General features: G+C 35.8%; 1 protein-coding gene across 1 annotated transcript in view; it reads right to left on the bottom strand.

Annotated features, from left to right (window-relative positions):
• Positions 1 to 450: 450 nt before the first annotated feature.
• Positions 451 to 23,206, bottom strand: part of LOC149816951 (uncharacterized) — a 106,630-nt gene continuing 83,874 nt past the window's right edge. The window contains exons 6-7 of the mRNA XM_089986991.1: positions 1,919 to 2,195; positions 451 to 700 (exon numbers count right to left, since the gene is read on the bottom strand). Coding sequence (XP_089843117.1) covers positions 451 to 700; positions 1,919 to 2,195 — 527 coding nt within the window. The remainder of the gene's footprint in view (positions 701 to 1,918; positions 2,196 to 23,206) is intronic.

Here is a 23,206-nt window from a genome sequence, read left to right as displayed (position 1 = left end):
AAATGCATTTTTCACATCTAGTTGACACAAACTCCATCCATGGTGAACAACTAGGGAGAGAACAAGATGAATGGTACCCATTCGTGCGACAGGAGAAAAGGTTTCAAAGAAATCAATACCATAGGTCTGAGTATACCCTTTTGCTACTAATCTGGTCTTGTATCTTTCAATTGAACCATCTGATTTATACTTTATGGTATATACCCATTTGCATCCAACAATGTCAGCATCCACTGAGGAATCAACTAGATTTCATGTATGTTGAGACAATAAGGCATCCATTTCTTCTTGCATAGCCTGCTTCCACCTGTTATCAAGTTCTGCCTGTTGATAGTTCAGAGGAATAGTTTCAGTAGATAAAGCTGAAATAAATGCTTTCATCTGACTTCCAATTCTGGCATCGGACACAAAATGAGATATAGAATATAAGGTACATTATTGTGTCCCTTTTCATAGAGTGATTGGCCTGTTATCATCAACATGAAGGTCATTGTTGTCATCAGTAGCACTTACCTCAGGAGAAGAAGAAGATGAAGGCACATGAGGAGGAGGAGCTCTACGCACATATACCAATGGAGGATTATGAAACCGTGAGGAAGATAGAGTTTGGTCCCGTAATTGGGGCACAGATTCCAAAGGAAAAGGAGGTACAGGAAGTAGAAAAGAATCATCTGAATCAACTTGCATCTGAGTACCAGTACTAGAATAATATGGAATGGACTCCAAGAAAGATACATCCACACTGACATACTCTCACCGAGAAATCGGATCATAATATCGATACCTCTTTTGATTTTTTGGATAACCTATAAACACACATTTTGTTGCTTGAGCAGCCAATTTATCACGGTCAGGTCCAAGTTTGTTCATAAAGCAAACACACCCAAATACTTTGGGTGAGAAAGAGAAAAGTGGAGCATTAGGACTTAGGATATGTAGCGGAATTTGATCACCCACGGAAGATGAAGGCATGCGGTTGATCAAATAACAAGCAATAATAACCACATCAATCCAATATAAAGCAGGAACATTGGATTGAATCATAAGGGTACGTGCTACATCAAGGAGGTGCCTGTGTTTTCGCTCAACCACACCATTTTGTTGAGAAAAATAGGCACAAGTGGTTTGGGGTTGAATGCCATGGTCTTGATAAAATTGCAACAAGACTTTGGTTTTGAACTCAAGAGCATTATCAATGCGAACAATCTTGACAATAGATTAAAATTGAGTTTTTATTTCAAGAATTAATGATTTGATAATACTGAAAACTTCAGATCTTTCTTTTATTAAGAACACCCAAGACAACTTAGAAAAATCATCAACAATAACAAGATAATATTGGCACTGATTCCTGATAGGAATCTTACTAGGACCCCATACATCTGCATGAAGAAGTTCAAAGATCTTATGACTGGACTGACTCTGACTAGAAGGGAACGAACTCCAATGATGCTTGCCCAACTGACATGCTTCACACTGAAATGACGTAGTAGACGAAATTTGAGAAAAGACATAATGAAGCTTTGACAATGAAGGATGACCAAGACGACGATGCCACTGAACAAGACTGGATGAGTAATCTACTGCAGCATAAACGTTGCCCACTAGATAATGTAGGTAGTAGACTCCATTTTCTTCATAGCCTCCACCAATCTTCTTCCCCCCGTCAGCAAATCCTGAAAATGACAACCCACCGAGTCAAATATCACTCTACACTTTAGTTCTTTGGTAAGACAACTCACAGAGAGTAAACTTTGAGGAAATAGGGGAGCATGAAGAACATTTTTTCAATTGCAAGGAAGAAGATATAGAAATATTTCCCTGACCAACAACTGGTGAGGAACTCCCATCTGCTAATGGGACTCCTCGATGAACAGTAATATCTTTTAGATCTGAAAAGAAAAGCGAATTTCCACACAGATGTCTGGATGCACCAGAGTCAATAATCCACTTACTATCATTTAGATGAAGATGATCCCCTGTTGAGTAGGCCACACCAGCTACAGGAGAAGAGGAGCTTGAGGGACGATGAGCTATCAACTCATCATATTCTGCTCGACTAAGAGTGATATTGTCACTTGCAGAAGAATTATCATTTGCATTTGCTACCTCTAGTGTTGTAACATTAGCTTTTGAAACATTAGGCTTTGCTGCAGAAGAGGTTGGCCGTCTATGCTTATCCCAGCAACGATCTTCTAAATGTCCAGATTTTCCATAGAAAGTACATTAAAGTTTGCCTCTGCCTCCCATACCTCTTCCACGACCTCGTCTTCTAATATTCTGAATATTTCCACGTCCATAACCAGATGGGACAGCTAGAGCAGATGACTGAGACATAGGATGAGATTGTAGAAGAGAAATCACAAGTCTACTCAAACGATTGTATGCATCAACAAGAGTAGGTACATCGGATCCAGTCAATATTTGGACTTTTGCAATAGAGAATTCTGAAGATAAACCTATGAGAAATCGAGCAACCATTGTCTGTTCTTGATGATCCTTTTGCTTCGAACAACAAAGAGGCCTGTGAGCATTGAGTCTTTCAAACGCTGCTTTGACGAAGACATAGTACTAGGCTAAGGTCTGATCTCCCTACTGCAAATTATATATCTCCTGTTTGACTTGCAGGATACGACTCACATTAGTCTCTTGTGAGTACGTATCTCGAAGATTGTCCCATATCTATTTGGCTGTATTATAGTAAATTAGACCATCTGCTATGAGGTTCGACACTATTCATGATCCATGACATAACAATGTCATTATCTTCATCTCAAGTAATATATTTTCCCACTTTTTCATTTGGTTCAGTTTCCAACAAAAGATGTTTTCTATGATGTCCAGATACCGACATCATAAAATTTCTGGACCACCTGACATAGTTTGTTTCATTCAATCTCACAGAAGAACCATACGCGAAGGGATTTGCAAATGCCATATATTCTCCAATAGTCTCATTTTTGGAATCAAATTTCGAAGCTTCACCCATAATGAATAATACTAACAAGGCATGAGAGATATTTGATGCTAATACTGCTGCAATAAACTAGAAAAAAAAGATCAGATTCACTCTCTTAATCACTCAGAATTAAAATCTGGGATGTTTATCAACCACACACCAACTGACACAGAAGCAACATATTTCATGATCACGCGACAGCCAATTTCACGACCACACAAGGTTTTTCAACCCACATCAAAAACAAATTCACGTTCATACAAGGCTGTTCAACCCACATCAGAGATAAAATCACGCTAGCAGAGACAAAAATTAGTGTATTTCACGATCACACGACAACCTATTTCACGACTACCCAAGGTTATTCAACCCACATCAGAAACAATGATAGATCAGATCAGAAAAATAGATCTGAGAAAACCAAAACCACGTCAAACACGACATCCAAGTTCATGACCAAAGCTAAGATCATTTTGTTTATGATTTGATATGAGCACAAAAAAAAATCCCACAACACAGAAATCACGACAACTTCATATATAAAAAGATTGCTCCCCACGACACAGGATTTACGGCAAGACAACAAATTTCAATATCCAGATCTAGATCTGCTATTGATCAAAATAGGTTTTCTTCACTTCCACAAAAAATTCCTTTTTTTTCTTTGCATCACCCAACTCTGCCGTAACCTGATCCTGTTGACAAGCTGTCACCGTGACCTTTAGATCTGATTACAGATCTGTGTCATGACATTAGTCAGACATCAAATCTGTTATCAGATCTATGCAATTAGAAAAAAAACATAATAAGCACACCTGTTTCCAATTTTTTTGAGCCTTTTAGTGTAGATCGATCACGTGCTCACACTCTCGAGATCTACTGCTCTAATACCATGTGGAAACTTTAATGAGGTGCACAAGAACCGAGAGAGAGAGAGAGAGGAGAAACTCGTTAACTTCAATTAGGGCTAATCTCCTCTAAGTTAAATAGAGAGAAGCCTAAATGAAAAATTGCATACAAGTCCCTCCTTATATATGAAATATCAAATAACCCTCTTTTAAAAAAAATAAAGGTTAAAACCTCTAAAGGTCAACTAATCTTAACAGAGAAGACTTGACTACAGAGGCGCACCTAGTAGAGAACATGAACCGTAAAGAGAAAGTATTGAGATCGAAGACCATTCCCATAGTTAAGGTGCGTTGGCAATGCCACAGTGGTGAGGAGTGTACGTGGGAGCCTGAGGCCGGTATGAAGGAAAAATACCTTACCTATTTGAGTAAGTATAAATTTCGCAAACAAAATTTCTTTAAGGGGGGTAGAATGTAACATCTATGATTTTTTCTTTAATTTAACTTTTATAAATCTTGTTAAAATCTGTTAATTCAGGTGATATTCGAGTCTACATTGACTCAACACTGGTTTGGACTCAAACTAGGGTCCATGAGTGGCTCAGAAGGGTCATGCCTAGCCCAGTGGGGTACCAGTTACGATTAGGGTGGCTCACAGGGATTCAGGGGTGACTCAAGGTTATTTGAATCTAGAATGGGTTAGGTTCACATCCAAACCTGAGTTTGGATCCAGTATTGTTTTGGATATTATGTTTGGATATGAATCTTTAAATTAGTTTTAGTCTTGGATTTTTTTATTTTGTTCTTAGATCCAACCCAAATAGGTTTTTGGATCTCAATCATTTTGGTTTTGGACTCAAGTGAGATCCACTTTAAACCTTAGAGAGTCTTTTTAAAACCCTAGAAGGCTCTAAAGAGGGTGGGACACCCCTCCCTAGTAGATCCATAATTAATTAAATTAATTGGTAATGAAGTAAGATTAGAATATTAGTTAACTAAATTAATTACTTAATTAATTAAGAGATTAGTTAGTACAATTCTTATTGGACTCTTAGGGATCAACCCTAGATAGAGTGCTATGAGGTTTGAAACTCCAAGGAGGGGGACACCCCCCTTGGAGGTTTTTAATATAAAAAGAAGAAAAAAAAGAGGCAAGTCTCTTTATTATTCTTCTTTCCTATTTTTTCTTTTTCTTTCTCTTCTTTTTTTTCCTTTTTTGAAGCTTTTTCAGCAGCCATTGAAGTTTATCTAAGGTTCTAAGATGAGAGACGAAGGTCGATCTACATTTGAGATCCCAATTAAGGTAGGTACATCGATTGCGTAGGCATCTATTTTTTCCAAATGCATGAAATATGCATAGGACAATTTTCAGATATGAACCAATGATGGATCAAACTTTGAAACACCTCTCTAAGATTGATTTTCAATCTAGAGAACACATTTTTATAGATCTATGTTATCAAAGAATCAAAAAGAAAAAATGATATTTGAAACAAGACGATTTACGGGCTTATAAAAAAAATGATTTGGGGAAGGAAACTTGTTCTTTGTTTTGTTCTATCATATTTAATATGTAATGTTAGTTTATATTGATGAAATATATGATTTATAAGTTCTGAAAATTTGTTATGTGCTTGAATTCATGCTTCTGTATGCGAAAGATCAATTTAAACAAGGTTTTGGCAAAAACATTTTTAGGGTTTTGATGTTTTTGATAAAGAAAGATGATCTGATAATATATGATGGATTATTTCATATTTAGTATGATTATACAACATGTTAATGTATAAAAAAATCCATGTTCCCATGAATGTTTAGGGTTTATTATGATTCTTGCATAGATGTAATCCTATTTGAGGTATTTCTTGATGGTTTTGCGATTCTTGCATAATGTATGTTATTTGTTTTAGCAAGATTAGTAAGGATTTGAGCAAATAATTATTTTAAAGTGATGTAAACATGATTTGAGCATAAAAAATTATGATTGTATGGATCTTTACCTTGAATCTTGTTCTTTCTTGATAAATCTTGCTTGAGTTTGAATCTTGGCTTTTCTATCCTTATTTCTTTATTCTAACCAATTTTAGAAACAAATTGATAACTCTATGAAAACAAAGTTAATAAATTAAAATAAGAATACTGACGTGTTTAACACATCCAGTGATTGAATATAGAATCTTGAATTGTTTCGTTTGGTGCAGTATTCAGGCTAAAACGTCTCTTTCAACATAGTAATGGTTTTTTACCCTATTTGCAGTACTGTTCCAATCCATGACTTTGTTGCTTCTAAAGACCCAACCAAGATTGATCAAAATAAATTAGAAAAAATCTAGGTAAAAGGTATTAAGTATAAGAAGATCCTGTAAAAAGAGTTTCGTAAAATGATTTTTCAGTTAGGTTGGAGAAAATTTTCAAACCAGGATAAATTTCTATAGATTACAGGATCTGGCTCATATTTTTCCTAAATAAGGTTTAGTCCAGGATTTTTCTTGATTTATTTACAATGAATTTTTGGGTTCTGTTTCTTGAACTATTTTTGTAAGGCATATTGGCATTGCCAAAAAGATTGAGAAGGTATAATTCAGTTTCTGTGATTTTCGGTAGGTTTTCCAAAAATAGGTTACCAAAATTTGAATTTACACGTTAGGACATGTATCAATTTACACGTTAAGACATCAATTTTTCTAAATGCATGAAATATGCATAGGCTGGTGAGCTCGAGTGTTTGTGAGGTGTGCACATATAATTTAATTTATGAGCCTGATAATTAAATAACACCCATGACCCATTTAGATGTAGTCCTTTGGTTTGTGACCCACTTTGGATAGAGCAGGGATACATATGACGAAGAGATTGACATGTTGTTTTGGAGAGCGACGACATCTCCTAGTCCCCCATCTCCGGTCGTAGGGTGTCCGCACTAGCATGTATCCTAAGTGATAGGTCCAAAATCTCTGTAGAGTAGGAATCGATTTCGCATAGGATCACTGGGAGTTTTGCTCGATTGTGGACCACTCTAGTGGGACCTTAGTGAGAGGTTGGCAGGTTCTTTTAGTTCAATGAGGTTAATAAAATATATGGCATAATATACCCCTCATTGGATTGGTTGAATCAAAGTTAAGAACCAAAACATGTACCATCGGGTATGAGAACAAGTGGCACATAAGAAATTAGAATGGAATCATTAAAATAGTTCAGTTGTGCATAAGTTGTTATTTCATTGGAATGATGCATTGTAGCATGTTTATTTCTGAAATATGAATGCAAACATGATTAATTATGTAAATATGAGTTATGCTTAATTATGATATTATGATGTCGCATGACTTAGATGTTATCTGAAAATATGCCAATATTTATTTCTGTGATTGGAATAATTGTGTTCATGTGGTTTGGTAATTACCTATTGAGGCTGTGGACTTACACTTATACTTATAATATTTTAGGTAATTAGTAGGCTGAGGGGTGATGACAGTAGGCTCAGGGTGGCACCAATAAGGCCACAACTCTTTAAGATTTCGAGAGAACTTGATATTTTATTATTTAATTATTTGATTAAGTCTTGTTAACTCTAATAAAGTTTGAGACTAGTATTTGATTTATTTAAATGCAAATTATGGTTTGATTTACCTACTCTAGTCTTATGTATGTGTGTTGTATCTGTAACCCGCCCAAGGCTTGAACCGTATTTAAAAAAAGTTCCCACTGTGTTTCTTGAAAATCGTGTATTTTTTTTTAAAGAAATCTCTAAATTTTTGGTTTAAAAAATTGGGGCATTACAACATCCCACCCAAGCTCATAAGAGGGCATTTCCAGTTATGCATTGCAATACTCATTTATATGATAGAAAAGATCCATACACACACATTCCATCATGTTCACTAGGTTCATCGAACCATATGCCTTGTGACTAGCATACATCATCTCATGGCATAGCATAAAACATAATCATGTTTACAGTTAATTTCATGATGCACATCAATGCATTGTACATTTATACAATATGCTATGCATTTCAGTCATGTATGAAGTCGCATGGCCAATTTGTGTAGCATTAAAAAAAACATACTACATGACAATCATGGTATTCTACAATATTTCATCGCATCATTAAGGAACATCATCATATCATGCTTTTTACATCATGACATGCATCATGTTTTCATTGCATTCATTCATGATGTGTAAATTTTGTGACAAACACATCTATATATATATTTTCTCATATACATCTTACCTCATATGCATTTTTGCATAAACATGCTCACATAGACATTTTATAAAACCAAATGTGAATGAATTAATTTTTGTCATATGCATCTCATCTTATTATGAATGCATGGGCATATGCACTCACATATAGGCATGCTCTACTTATGTATTGCATTAAAACCGATAATTCACGAGTCATTCCATCATATGCCATCTCATGATTTATTTATTTTGCATGAATAATACATAGATATAGTCACTTGACCTCATAAGCATATTATGCATGTAATTATACCTTGGTAGATAAGCATTTTATTTATGGCTCACATAGACTAAAGTCATATTTAGTATCAAGTTACTTTCTCTCTCTCTCTCTCTCTCACACACACACACATACACACACACACACACACACATATATATATATATATATATATATATATATATATATATATATATATATATATATATATATATATAGAGAGAGAGAGAGAGAGAGAGAGAGAGAGATGATTTTCAGGGTACATATATGGTTGACTAGTGGGTCTACCCTAGCCAACATAGACCTGGTCTGGTTTAAACCAGTTTGTGTGGGTTGGGTTCAGACCTTGACTAAACCAACCACATAATTCAGTCTGGTCTGACCCAACTAGGCGCATACTAGGCCTGAACTGAGTGGATCGGTTCAATCCAGTCTTGCCTGACTACCACCTAACCAGGTCTAGACCGAGTCTAGTTTAGACCCAGTCAGGTCTGCCTGGTGTAGACCAGGTTTGAACCCTGTGCATGGTTGAAGCCGGTCTGGCCAACAAGGGTCCATCCCTTAGTACTATGCAATTTATGCTTTTTTTTTTAATGCTTTCAACATGAAACTCTTTATAATTGTTTTTTCTTGTTTCTCTTTTGAAATCTTTATTATAAGTCAACAATATAAATAATGAGTTTAAAAACTGATAAGACATGATGGAACATTCTTAGATCAAGTTTCTAACCATGAATGAGTTTCAAAAAATGATAAAACATGATGGATCATTTTTAGATCAAGTTTCTAATCATAAGTGACTTTCAAAAAATGCTAAAACATGATGAATCATTTTTAGATCAAGTTTCTAAACATGAATGGGTTTCAAAAAATGCTAAAACATGATGGATCATTCTTAGATCAAGTTTCTAACTATAAATACATTTCAAAAAATGATAAGACATGATGAATCATTCTTAGATCAAGTTTCTAACCATGAATGAGTTTCAAAAAATGATAAAACTTGATTGATCATTTTTAGATCAAGTTTCTAACCATGAATGAGTTTCAAAAAATGATAAGACATGATGAATCATTCTTAGATCAAGTTTCTAATCATGAATGAGTTTTAAAAAATGATAAAACATGATGGATCATTCTTAGTTCAAGTTTCTTACTATGAATGAGTTTCAAAAAATGATAAAATACAATGCATAATGCATAAACAAGATTTTTAATCATTAATCTATTTCAAAAATGACAACACATAATGCTTAATGTATAAACAAGGTTTTTAACCATGAATGTATTTAAAAAATGATAACACACAATATATAGTGCATGAACATGGTTTCTAAAGTGAATGTGTTGCAAAAACACAATGTATGATAAGACAATGCATAATATATGTTTAACCATGAATGTATTAAAAAAAATGTTATGACACAAGAGTAATATATGATCAAGGCTTTCAAAATCATTAAGCAACAAGAACAACATATAAACCATGTTTCTAGCATGAAACATGGGTTGAAATGATGAAACAACATTAATGTTGGTGAACATCATCATCGACCATGGATTTACATTAAAAATGTACTTAACATAATAGAAATCATATGGCATATGTATTTATATTTTCATCCATAAAAATCCTTGTCCATACCCACATGCATTACAAGAATGTATATTTGTATGGATTGGAAAGTTGAAGAGCTTAAGATAAAATTCAAAATACAAATGAGTGAGAGATTAACTTACATCTTGAGAGAAAAGTCACCATAAAAAAAGTAAGAACACCTCTCCTTCAAAAGCGTGTAGGGTGGAGTTCCAATGGGCACCCCACACTACACCAAGGAAGAGAGAGGTAAAGAAGATGTTGAGGATATGCAACACCAAAGCCTCCAAGAGGTTTTAGCTGGAGCTTGAAGAGACTCCATTGCTCTAAAATAAATCTGTGGAGGGAGAGATGAGGGAAATGAGAGAGCAACAAAAACCTAAAAAACAAGTGAGAAGGGGTTTCTTGGACCCCTCTCACAAAAATGTGAAATTGGGAGGGAGAGATAGGTGGAGATGGAGGGTGGAGGAATTTTGAGGGAGTATGGATGGATGAGATTACACCTCAAGGGTTTTCTGACTTCTCTTTCACCTGAGAAGGTAAAAAATGAGGTCGATTTTTTAAGTTTTGGTTGCTTTGCGGATAACAGCAGATCTCTCTTATTGTTTTTTTTTTCAGCTTGAGGTCTAATTTGATGCTTATGTGATTATCCAGTGATCATGATTTTGCTGGTCTTTAATTGCTTTCTTTGTAGTGGTTTAGTTGTTACGACATCAACAAACTCAGAGGTTAAGAAATTTGGTCTTTTTTGTATTTTCTTCCACACACACAAATACGATTAGTGCATTGATGATGTCTTCATAGACCTACTGTCTTTTTTATGTTTGATAACTACTACATGTTTTTCTTCTTGCTTTGGTTGGTGTTTCGGTTTAGCTAATGCTTCATCTGAACACTTCGGATCGTCCAGTATCCAATTGACTTGTTTTCTTGAAGCAAGAGTTGGAACTTCCTTCCTTTCATCTGTCTACAGCTTTCTGTGCTTTCAGATGCTCGTGAGGAAGCTTACACCTCTTTTAGTCTTTTAAAGTTTTTATTTTTCATTTTTTTACCATTTGTTAGGTTGGATTGTTTTTCCTTTTTCTGCTGCCTCATCTACTCGTTTAATGGTGTTCCTGCATTTTGAAATGTGTGTTAGTGCACCGATGATTTCATAGACCTGTAATGATCACGAAGATGATCACAGTAATAAACATCTAAGGGACTGAAGTGCTTAATTATATATAGGATTGCATGAAGTTCTTAATGTATAGATTTCTTGAAGTTTTTTTTAACATCTTTTAAACCGTCTTACAACAATTTCTCGGTTCATGAAGATGAGGTTGCATGAACTTCTCAATGTATGATTCTGGAGAAATTGTTACTGAATTGGAATAAACCAAGATTTTGCTCATTGAGGAAGATGAGGTTGTTTTCTTCATTTTTAGCATGCTTTGTGCCGTTGTTGCTTCCTTAATCTTGTGTGGCCGCTTAGCTTTTGTCTTTTGTGGCTTATTCAAGGGGAGCAGCCTACCGTTCCTAAAACTTTGGTAGGGGTGGTGAGTCAAGAGAAATATGAGAAATCTGGCGTCTATAGCCTTGATAAGAGGTATGTTATTTCTTATTTAAATTATTTGATTATTGTGTTCACGGGGTTCTTGGACATTTCGGTTTTCCTATTTAATTTGACCTAAATGTGCTTAGTGTTTCCAGGACATGGTTATTGTACTCCTTGCAGTCTTAAGGTCAATATATATATATATATATATATATATATATATATATATATATATATATATATATATATATATATATATATAGTAGAGCACCTACTTGATCATGCTGACCATCCATCGCACGGTTGATGAACAGTCAGTGCAAAAAAAAAAACTGTCAAAAATGGCTCAAACAGCGCTAAAAGGGCTTTAGTGATGCACTTGGAGCGCCGTTAAAGGTCCCAATGGAAAATGAACCTTTAAGGGCGCTCCAAGTGCACTGCTAAAGCTCTTTTGGCACTGTTTGAGCCATTTTTGATGGTTTTTTTTGCTGACCATCCATCAAAAGTGTGATGTATGATCAACATTGCAATATCTGCAAATTCTCTGGGATTGTTCTGACAATTAATTATAAAATTTATAGATCAAATTATCCGTTATCGATGATATTTAGCAAATACTAATTATGAAATTTTATTTGGATTTGTATGAAGTTTAAATCCATTGTTGAGTTTGGACCCAGGTGTGGATCCAAATTTGAATGGACTTTTATTAGGTTTGGATGTTGGTTAAAAATCAATCCTATATTTTAGATCTGGATCCATTGAGACTCAAATGAGCCTCATTTGATGGATGCCCAGTTCCATTCTTAAAAACATGCATGGGTTGAGGTTGGATCCAAATGGACCCAACCTGAACCCCCCCTTTATTAATAGATTGGATCCAAATAAAACCCAAACCCAAAACTAACACTAACATCCACTTTGTTTGGATCCAAATGGGACCCAAACTCAAACCACCCATCCCTGTAAGCTATTTTTGGATTGGATCTAAGTGGGACTCAAACCCAACTCCTCTCATTTCATCTCAAACCCTATGAAATGTCCGAGACCCCTTCAGTTTTTTCTTATTTTTTCTCTACCCCTCACATCTCTCGTGTTTTCATTGGAGGGCCACCACGAGCCACTTTCGGTGCCACCCGGAGGCCCCAACCTCCGTTGGGTGGCCCGGGCTCCGAGAAACTTCTGCCAAACTAGAGGGAGGCAGGGTCACCTCCCCTGCCACCTGCGTCGGCCCGCCCCCCGCCCCCCTCCCGCCTCCCGCACTTCACGGGACAAGAGAGAGACGGGGGTCACTTCCCCCGCCGTCTACGGTCACTCCACGAAAAGGGTGGGGGTCACCTACCCCGCCGTCCCTCTATAAAACAAGCAGGGAGGGAAAGGAGGCCTCAACTGCCCCCTCCCCTGCTCGTCGTCGTCGTCGTCTCTTTCTCTCTCCCTCTCTCTCTCGCAGAGCTCTCCCTCTCTCAGGTTTTGCTTGGCCGGAAGCCCTCACCGTGGAAGAGCCACCAAGGCTCTCTGGCAAGCATGCCCACCCTCTATGTGTCGATCGGACAAGAGGCAGAGCTGCAATCTTTCCTCCCCCTTTCTGCTGTGGTTTTCGTCGGACAACAGCCTGCGGCTCCCCGCTGCCGCACCATCTCTCGACGTCAATCGCTGCCTCACTAGGACCCGAGCCACCTCCTGGTGCTCGCCTACACCCCAGCCTTCATCGCACCACCTTTACGCTAGTTTTCCACCATCGCATCGCATCGGCCTCACCGTCGTCATCACCAAAACCCCGTTCATTTTTTTTTTCAGACCATCGGTAGCGCACCGCCGCCATCGCCACAATCTTTTTCCACCTGTCGCGAACATACATGGATTTCGAAGTAGGGTCTCTAAACGACAACTCGTCGTCGTATGGAATTAAACTGTACCTAATAATGTTTTGCATTGAATTACTAGTTTTTTTTTGTCTTGCGAGCTTCTAGGATTATCTTCATCAAAGGGGAGGGTGTTGTGTGTTCTTCCCAGAGGATGCACTGTTTGCTACAGTGAGCGCCATGTATATAAGCATGGGGGCTCGTATTCCCGTGTGTTGGCATCCCTTAGCATCGAAGTTCAGTGCAATTGCAAAGACTTAAGTACCCTTTTCTGCCATTCTCATCATGAAACAACGGTTCAAGAAAAGATAAAAATGTTCTTCATTCAAAAAAGGGAAACAATGATTCAAGAAAAGAACAAAAATGTCCATCAAGAAAATCGAGGATGATGTTAACTCTTTAAAGTCCAAACGTTTCATTTGCACAATCTGCTGTAATAGGAGATCTCTTTGACGATGTACTCTTTACCGTCGTTTATTGTCGTCGGAGCACCCTTTGCCATCATCTCGAGTCCAGGTTTTCACTTTGTTTTTTAGCTTGTGTTACAATACATTACTGTCTTCTCGTTCCTGCCTTATGTTACAAAACATTCTCGGGTTCGTTCCTACCTCATGGAGATAACTATAAATCGATCAACTGATTTGATTATTGATAAGCATCATAGGGACATTTGTCGACCATCGCTTTTTACAGCCTTCTCTTCTTCATTTTCGTTAGGCAGTATGAAAAAAAACAATGACGTACAAACATTTCAACAAATGCCATTAAGGCATCGTGAGTACCTTTCAATGTCATCATGCTATTGTTGAACGTATGTCGCCGTGAGTGCTATTAAGACATTTTGTTATTGCAGGTGGATGTTGTCTTTTCGACAGTTGAAAAATTAAAGATATTTGTAAGACGCTGGGACCTGTTGACAAGAATGCTTGTTTACAGATGCGAGGAAGGGCCTCTACCCCATTCAATATCATTCATTCACTTAGTATATGCAATGTAACACAAATCGCGGTTGTAGTAACATACTACCGATTTGTGAGATATTGTTTTGTTTGTTAATATCGATTTGTAAGCTATTATGCTGAATTTTCGTATCGATTTGTAATATATTATGTGATATGTATATCGATTTGTAAGATATTATGTGTTTTATAGTGTCGATTTGTAAGCTATTATGCTGAATTGCCATATCGATTTATAATATATTATGCGTTATGTATATCAATTTGTAAGATATTATGTGTTTTCTAGTATCGATTTGTAAGATATTTATAGAAAGAATTTTAAAATGTGTGCGTGCGGAAATACATTGTTGCGCGCTTGCGGTGACAATTTTTGTATTCAAATCGTTGCTCATTTGCGATAGGAAGACAACTTGTAAAAGCAAATCATAATTTTCACAGTACACGATGCTTGTTCAATTTTTATTTAGGAAGGCCAATCATTACAACAATTTGTTCAGTGGCATTTGTGTACTACACTTATTAAAATAGATTTATACACTTATAGAATGTCACATTAAAGAAAAAAATTATAGAATTACAACAAAGAATTATAGAATCCCAACAAATAATTATCAGGACGTTGATTTGTATTTATGAAGTTACCATGACAACGATATCGATATGTTTGTAAAACCCTAATATAGATCGGTGTAAAACCTTATTCTATGTAAAACCCTACCCAACCCGACCCGACCCATTGTCCAGGTCTAAAACCCTAATCTATTTAACCTCTGCGGTAGCACAACTTCTTTTTCTCTTTTCTCTTCCTTCTTCATCTTCTTCTTTCTTGTATTTTTCTTTCTTCTTTTGTTCTTCTGTGTTCCTTCTATCTGTGCTTGATAGATGGGGTTTGAAGCTTACGCAGAATATAACAACCATAATCATCCTCAATCGTTGCTGCCATACCGCAGCAAGCACAAATATTCTGCATGATAGATAGGGGTGATGCTGATGACCATCTATTTGATCTATTCCTACTGCCTAATCTTCGATATACTTCAAGACAAGTATTCTATAGTGGTGAGGGCTCCATACTTCTCTCTAAAGTAGTGCACACCAATTTTTGATATACTCCATAGTTCGCAAACCATTGTTCGCAGTTGAAAAAATATCTGCCAAATGGTGCAGTGGGCTGCCATTACTAATAAACTCGTTTGCTTGGAGAGAATGTATCCTCAGTTGCACATAGAATCACTTTACAACAGGAAATGAACTCGATGATGAACGATATAGATGTTTTGGTGATCTTTTCTGTAAAAATGGGAGCCTCTAAAAGATAGATATTCATTTGACGGAAATGTCCTCTCGTAAATAGCTTTCCACACCTGGATTTCATTAAAAACACATCACTATTTGGATGTGGGTTTCATACTGGTGATTATATGTGTCTTCTTTGATGATGATGGTTATGTATTGTATCTAAGCCAAACCATTGGTCATGATGTATTGTAACTAAATACTAATATTTTTTGTAAATGAGTGTGGTTGTAAATCATGTGAATTTGTAGTTATGAAGTTACCGTGACAACGATATGTTTGTTTGTCTTTATAAACAAAATCGATTTGTATTTAAAAAGTTAACTCGATTTGTTTCGTTGAAGTTATCTCCATTTGTACTTTACTAATTCTAAACGGGATATCAATTTATATTGTTGAATCAGTCATTATGTAAATTGCTATAGAACATATCGTACAAATTGGTATAGCACGTAGCCTTCATACGTACAAATCGTTTCAGCCTTTTATCAATTTTTGTGCAAATCGCGATAAGAAGACCGTAAAAGCAAATCATAATTTTCACTATAAACAACGCTAATCACTTTTATGATTTTCATTTACGAAAAGAACATAACAACGATTTGTTCACATAGACAAAGCTCGTAAAAGCAAATCACGATAGGACAAATACTGTTATTCTATAAAACTTAAAGAATATTGGTTGTAAGTTGACTTGTATTTATCAAGTTACCTAGATTTGTAGTTTACCAATAAACATCGTATTGATTAGTTTTTCTTTATCTTTTTCGCCTTTTATTAGTCATTTTGTAAATCGCGATAAGAAAAATTCTTGTACATATACTGTATTTGAATCGTTATACAAGATAGTGTCCTATAGCGATTTACAAAATGATGTCTATGTCGGAGACAACTATTTGCTTTTGCTACAAATAACAGTCCAACTTATTGGCGTGTTTAGTAAAATTGAAATTTTATTTCAACCCAGAGAGATTTACATAATTTGTATGCACAATTTTACAAAATTTGTATACAAAATTTGTATACAAAATTTGTATACAAAATTTGTATATATAATCTACAAAATCTATTCGAAATCTTTGTACATTATATTACTCCTGGGGGAGGGGGGGGGTCGTGTCGTTCATTGGCTTCTAGGTATTCTTGTCGATTGAGTTTTTTTCTCTTACGCAATTAGAAACTTTATCAATTTTTGCATAGTTCTGTGCAGAATCTAGGTATATCATCCAACAACAAAAAGGTAATGTGACACCAATATATAAATTGAGTCCCCAATAATAGAGGATAATAAAACATGTTTAAGTGTAGTGCATACAACGTCGAAATCAGGTTATCGTCTATTTTATATTGCTTCAATATACTTCATTACAAATACGCCATAATCGATGCCATTATTTTGTAAAGGAGCATCATGTGCTGAGCGAAACCTCTACTCGCCAATGTCGACACCCAAAACGTCTTTGACGAATCCCTCCTATGGTATGGTTAATGCAGAAGCAGGTAAATTCTGGGCCACTGTACAAGATACAATATACTTATAGATAAAAACTTACAAAATGCATAATGTCATGTTGTACACCAGTGTGAAAGTCCAATGAATTGTAGCACCATAGTTGTTTTTTCCGTAAATCCATCACATATAAGACCCAATGCTCAGAAGTTTGTCAGAGTGTAGGAATTAATATCTGAAAATCAATACAATATCTTACAAATCGATAGTACAAATCATGTTAGGACTGTTATGCCTAAACCTTAGATAAGAGGTTTCTTCAGTTACCTTTTCACTTGACTAAAAGTCTTTGCAGTGATCATCGTTACCCCAACATGGTAGTCCATCTTGAAATCCAACGAAGTATGGCATTCGGTGGATAAAACTCTGTTGAATGAAACAATGATTATAGTAAGGTTAAAACACGAAGCAACAAGAGTAAATAAAAAAATAAAATAAACATATAAGAGAAACAATATACCATGAAATAAGGAGTGATGACGCATCTAGTATTGGTTGTTGCGTTGCTTTGAATATACATGACAAAATTGGATATAGTCTGTTTGCAAATATAACTGATAGTGGTTTCATACGTACAAAATTACTGATAGTGTTTCCTTCTGCAAATTCATCTTGCAACCGATTGATGTTATCTTGGAGCTCTTTGCTGAGTTTTTGGGCACCTTTTTTTGTGGATGTTCTACTGACATTAATAGAATATTCAATAAACGATATTGAAATTCTTTTCTACGGTACACAACACAAATCAAATATATGTCACAAAAGAGACAAATTTTGAAGAAACTCGTCACAAGGTTTAGACAATATACACCCGATTCGCCATCGTTGGCCATGTAGCTGTCGTCGTCTCCTTCCTTATCATCGATACCCTTTTTGCGATGAAGCAGATTATATGTTTAACCCACGAACACGTCGTTTATAAAGGAAACATTGGTTCGTCTGTTTCTTACTCATGAAGGAAAGCGAAACGACACCCTCCTGAACTTGTGCGACATGTCATTCATTTATAAAGGAAACGTCGTTTCACATATAGCTTGTTTTAAAAAATCATGCATAAATAAATTGCATTACACATTAATTAAATTAAAAAACACCGTTTCATCAGCCTTTTACAAAACTCGGCAACTAAGTCTCTATTTTCATTTAAGAAGGGCGAACATTACAATGATTTGCTCACATAGACAAAGCTCATAAAAGCAAATCGTGATAGGGCAAAAACTGTTATTCCATGAAACTTAAAGAATTTTGGTTGTACATTGATTTTTATTTATCAAGATACCTAGATTTGTAGTTTACCAATAAACATCGTGTCGATTTGTTGTTTCTACATTTTTTCATCTTTCATCAGTCATTGTGTAAATCGCGATTGGATATATCATTCACATGGATAAAACTCATAAAAGCAAATCATGATAGAACAAAAACTATTATTCTATAAAACTTAAAGAATTTTAGTTATAAATCGATTTATATTTATCAAGATACATAGATTTGTAGTTTACCAATAAACATCGTGTCGATTTATTTTTTCTACATTTTTTTATCTTTTATCAGTCATTGTGTAAATCGCGATAGGACATATCGTTTACATAGTGTGAACACCCTAAATTTTTTAAAATTTCAAAATTTCCCTTTTTGCCCCTAACCCCATCTTCTGAATAAATTGGGTCAACTTCTGATCATCTTCTAATCACTTCTCGGATTCACTGGTTGAAGATTCGAAATCCAATTTCATTTCCTACATCAGACCCAATTTCGGATCCAGATCAAATATCCAAATCCAATCCTGAGCTTGATTCCCCTGTTTTCAAAATTTAAAAATACAAAATCAATCTTCTGAATAGCTCAGACATTTCATCCAGATCCGATATCCATTTGGATCCACTCCTCTCTTTTCCTCAATTCGAGATCCAAACTCGAATATCTATTCAAAATCTTGGATCCAGATCTGTTTTTGAAATTCAATTTCTAAAATTGATTTTGTTATTTCAGAAAACTCTTCTTCAAAAAAATCCTCAAATTTCAAAGAAAAATATTTTATAAAACCTCATATGGATCCTCTTCATCATGTTTTTAGGGTTTTCTTTCAAAACATAAAAAAAAATCGGAAAGTGGTTTTACTCACCTTTTTGAAAACTTTTTTGTTTAAAAAGACCATCTTTTTGAAATTTCTTAAAAATTGAGGGACTCATTATGAAAAATTTCTAACAGCTTCTTGTTATAAAAGAAGCCGCAGGGGTCAATCCCTCTTCATCCGTCTTCACCCCTCCACCTTCAATCGCATGATCTATTCTCACCCTTCCACCTTCGATCCATTCTTCTCTTCCTCCATCACACACATTCTTCTCCTCTTCTTCCTTCCCCTCTCATTTCCCCCTTCTTCCCTTTCCCTCTTCTTCTTTCGTCTCTGTTCCTTATCTTGTAAGGAAATTTGAAGCTGCAACAGATAGCCAAGTGAATTTGATCCAAGATTAAGACTATCCCTCTTGTCAACTGAAGGAGACATCCCGCAGTAGTAGCTACAATAAGAATTCTTTATTCCTTCTTTTTCTATTTTTCACAGATTTCCTGGTTTATTCTTCACCATTTAATGGTATGCATCTTTGTAATATCGACCTGCATATAGCAGTCTCGATATACATGTTTGCAATATCATCAGAGTGTTTACACTCCAACATTTCCTTTCCTCTTTGTTTTTATTGAATTTCTTTGGTTTATACATATTCAAATTAAGTTAATACTCCCACCATTAGCCGTATCGCCATAGCTACAAGCTTGTGTCATCCGTCCGGTCCATTTTATCAATTGATTTAGCTTGCTTGCCTTATTCGTTACTACTTTCTACTGTGTTTTTATTCTTATTTGTTTTTTTGAGGTATAATCGTTTATGGCAAGAATCGTCTGGACATACTTTGATTAATGCTCTCTATGATTGGCCTGTTGTCATTTTATTGTTGGTCATAATACAACATCATCAGCATTCACTTTGATCATCTTTGCATCCTCACTCATCCTCTTCATCAACACATTTTTTTTTTCTGTATCCACTGTTATTATTGGATTAAACAGTAAATCTGCAAGCTCTCTAGCTTCAGATCTGCATTAAGATCACATTCCCCCACATTTCTTTGTATATTTTTAGCCATTTCATTTGATCAGTATTACTTGATCTCTCTGATTCATCATTCATTGCATATCATTGGATTTGTTAATAATATTCCATCATATTTTGCTCGGGGAATTCTGCTTCATTTCATCAATTTTTCGATCTACATCATATATATTTCTTGTTCTACATTGAGTTATTATTCTGTCATTTTCACTCTGATTCACAGCATATCATTTCTCTTATTAATTTCATCAGCTAATTTCATTTATTTGCTCTGATTCTCTATGTTGGATCACTGATTTCATCTATCACAATCATCTGTTCTTCATAACATTTCCTTTGCCATGTTACGTTCTTTTCTGTTTAGGCTTTTTCCTACAACATATTGCATAGTTTGTTCCTCATTTTGATGCATCGATTTCATTTTTATACCTCTGTCTGGTTTCTGTTATATTTGTTCATCATGCTTCTTTTTGCATCTTCTGTTTTCAGCATATTCAATATCATTTACATAAGCCATGCCTTGCTTCTTCATTTTCTGGTTCAGCCTTCTATTTCTTTATTTGGTTTATTCACTGGTTTCATCCTACTGAATCTAGTCGTTTAGATCATTTTATTTGAATCAGCTTTTTAATATGAATTATTAGAATCACTTAGTATCCTCACATCCCCTTTCACTAGCATTGCATTTTGGATTCTGATTCTATGGTTTTATTTGATGGTTAAGAAGACTTGCATATGTGTACATCTGTTCATACCACCATCCTGTGTTAATATGTTCATCCTGTGCATCCTTGTGTCTTTCATATTTTTTTTAGTGCATTCAATTATACCATTGATTCTCTTCCTAGCATCTGCTTCCACATCATGGCACAACATTGCTTGATCCCACGCATGTCATCGCCTAATTCAACATTTCTCCTGCATTTGCATTGGATGCCATTAATGCCAATCCCTTCAACTAGCATTGCCACATCTCCATTCCATCTGCATCCCTCACAATACACCACCCTGCAAACATAGAGACTCCCTTGGTAGCTTGGGGAGCTAGGGTACAAAATCCTAGTCGGTCATATCAAAAGCATATTGCAGATGATGGTTTTTGTTTTGCTGATGAACATACGCATGATATACCTACACCAGCAGAGTGGGGATTTGGAAACATAGAAATGGTGGATGTAAATCAAGCTAATATATCACCCTTAATGTCTAGTCTTTTGGGTTTGCCATGTCCTCTAAATTCTGTTGGAAACTTGCCATCGGGTTATATTAATTTAACCAAGGCTGGAGAAGTTGAATTTGTCTTTGCCAATACAAAGCAAGTCCTCAGTCAGTTCCTCCACAAGTCACAACTAAAGAAGAAGAATTCTTTGAAGTTTAGGCCTTTTGAACCATTGGAAAACTTTGTTGATATTCTTGATCAAGTGGAAAATCTTATATCTACGAGCAAATATGAAGATGCTTTGCAGTTGCACAAAATCTTAGGACACTTTCCCTGGCTGGCCTTCATTATTTTCAAACTTATGATTGGTTGATGCTGATGACAACAATCACTCTTGGATATATTAGATGGATGATCTATATTGTTCTTCTTGTGCTTAGATTTTACACGTATCTTCCTGACATGTTTATCAAGAGGGATAAAGTTGCCAGTGGCTTGGCTAACAATAAAAAAGGTATATGCATGTGGAGCCTTCTTATGGGGATCACATCTGTCCTCCTGATTTTGGAGAAAGCACCCATTCTTTATCATGTTTATCTTGCAATGACGGTTTTTCTATGGACACAAATATTTGCTGATATCCAATTTCTGAAAGCTATATTGAATTGCCCCATTTCAAAGAAATCTGATTTAATCATGAAGCTCTTTATTTATGGTGTTGTAGTACTTTTCATCCTTGAGTTCCTGGTAGCTAGTTTTCATAAAAGGGAACTATACACTATTTTTTTTTCTGTTAGTGAGAGCGGTTGCTGCACTTTCTAATTCTTTTTCAATTCCTGGGAAGTCCATGGTGCCTATTTTTATCTTGGCTGCATGTTGTTTTTTATCCAGTTTCACTGTGATGCCAGCAGGGATTCCTCACAACACATCACTTGAACTCTCACTATACATCACTCGAACTCTCACTGTAGGTCATTTGATATACTCACAATATCATTGTATTATACAACACATCACTTCACTGTCTCACTGTTTCCCTGCAATTACAGCCTATCACTCGTCACCTTCACAACAGATCATTGTATATTCATCTTGCTGCCACAACACAGTCATCATTTATCTTTCGTAAAGAGCACAAGCACATTTTTTAATTGTTCCAGAATATACTGTTGGACATTCTTACAGTACCTTATCTGATGTTTTCACAAGCATATTACTTAATATGTTCATAGCATGTCGCTGTATACCTCTACCTGCTACACCTTCAGCACATCCTCTGCGGTACCCTCTCATCCCAAGCATCTATAGCATAGTAGCTCTGTGGGCTGCTGTGGCTTATGGATTCTTCACAACGCAGCATCACTGTGGGCTGCTATGGCTTACCACATCTTCACACCCCAACATATCCTATTACACTCACTACACATCTTCCCCTGTTATATCTTTTAATCACTTCCTGCACTTGTATGTCCATTCCCTGTGCACCAACACCATATCTCTGCACTATCCATTCAGCACATTGCATACCTGTATGTTCACTACATAGTGCACATTCACCTGCTGTATTCATTACAACCCACTAGCATCAACATATTTGTTTTAATACCAGCAGGTCACTCAGCCTTTGCGTGTTGATTTTAGTATATATCATATCATAAGCACATGCTGCATTCATTTCTACAAGATTTTATTGTTGTATTCCCTGTGGATGTACATTTCCCTCACATTAATTCCAGTTTTTGTGTCTACATTGTATTGCAATCAAGTATTACCTACAACCTGTATTTGTGGGTTATCTTATATGCTTTTGGAGTTACTATTCGTGCTCTTGATGCTGAATCTATTTGGGGTGTTTATAGTGTACCAGATTATGATTATGATAGGTTTGGG

Source organism: Nuphar pumila, chromosome 14 (assembly GCF_984573655.1).
Source record: "Nuphar pumila chromosome 14, dmNupPumi1.hap1.1, whole genome shotgun sequence".
NCBI classification, from domain to species: Eukaryota; Viridiplantae; Streptophyta; class Magnoliopsida; order Nymphaeales; family Nymphaeaceae; genus Nuphar; species Nuphar pumila.
Note: the sequence above shows the minus strand (reverse complement) of the source record. Positions and strands in the feature narration are given on the sequence as shown.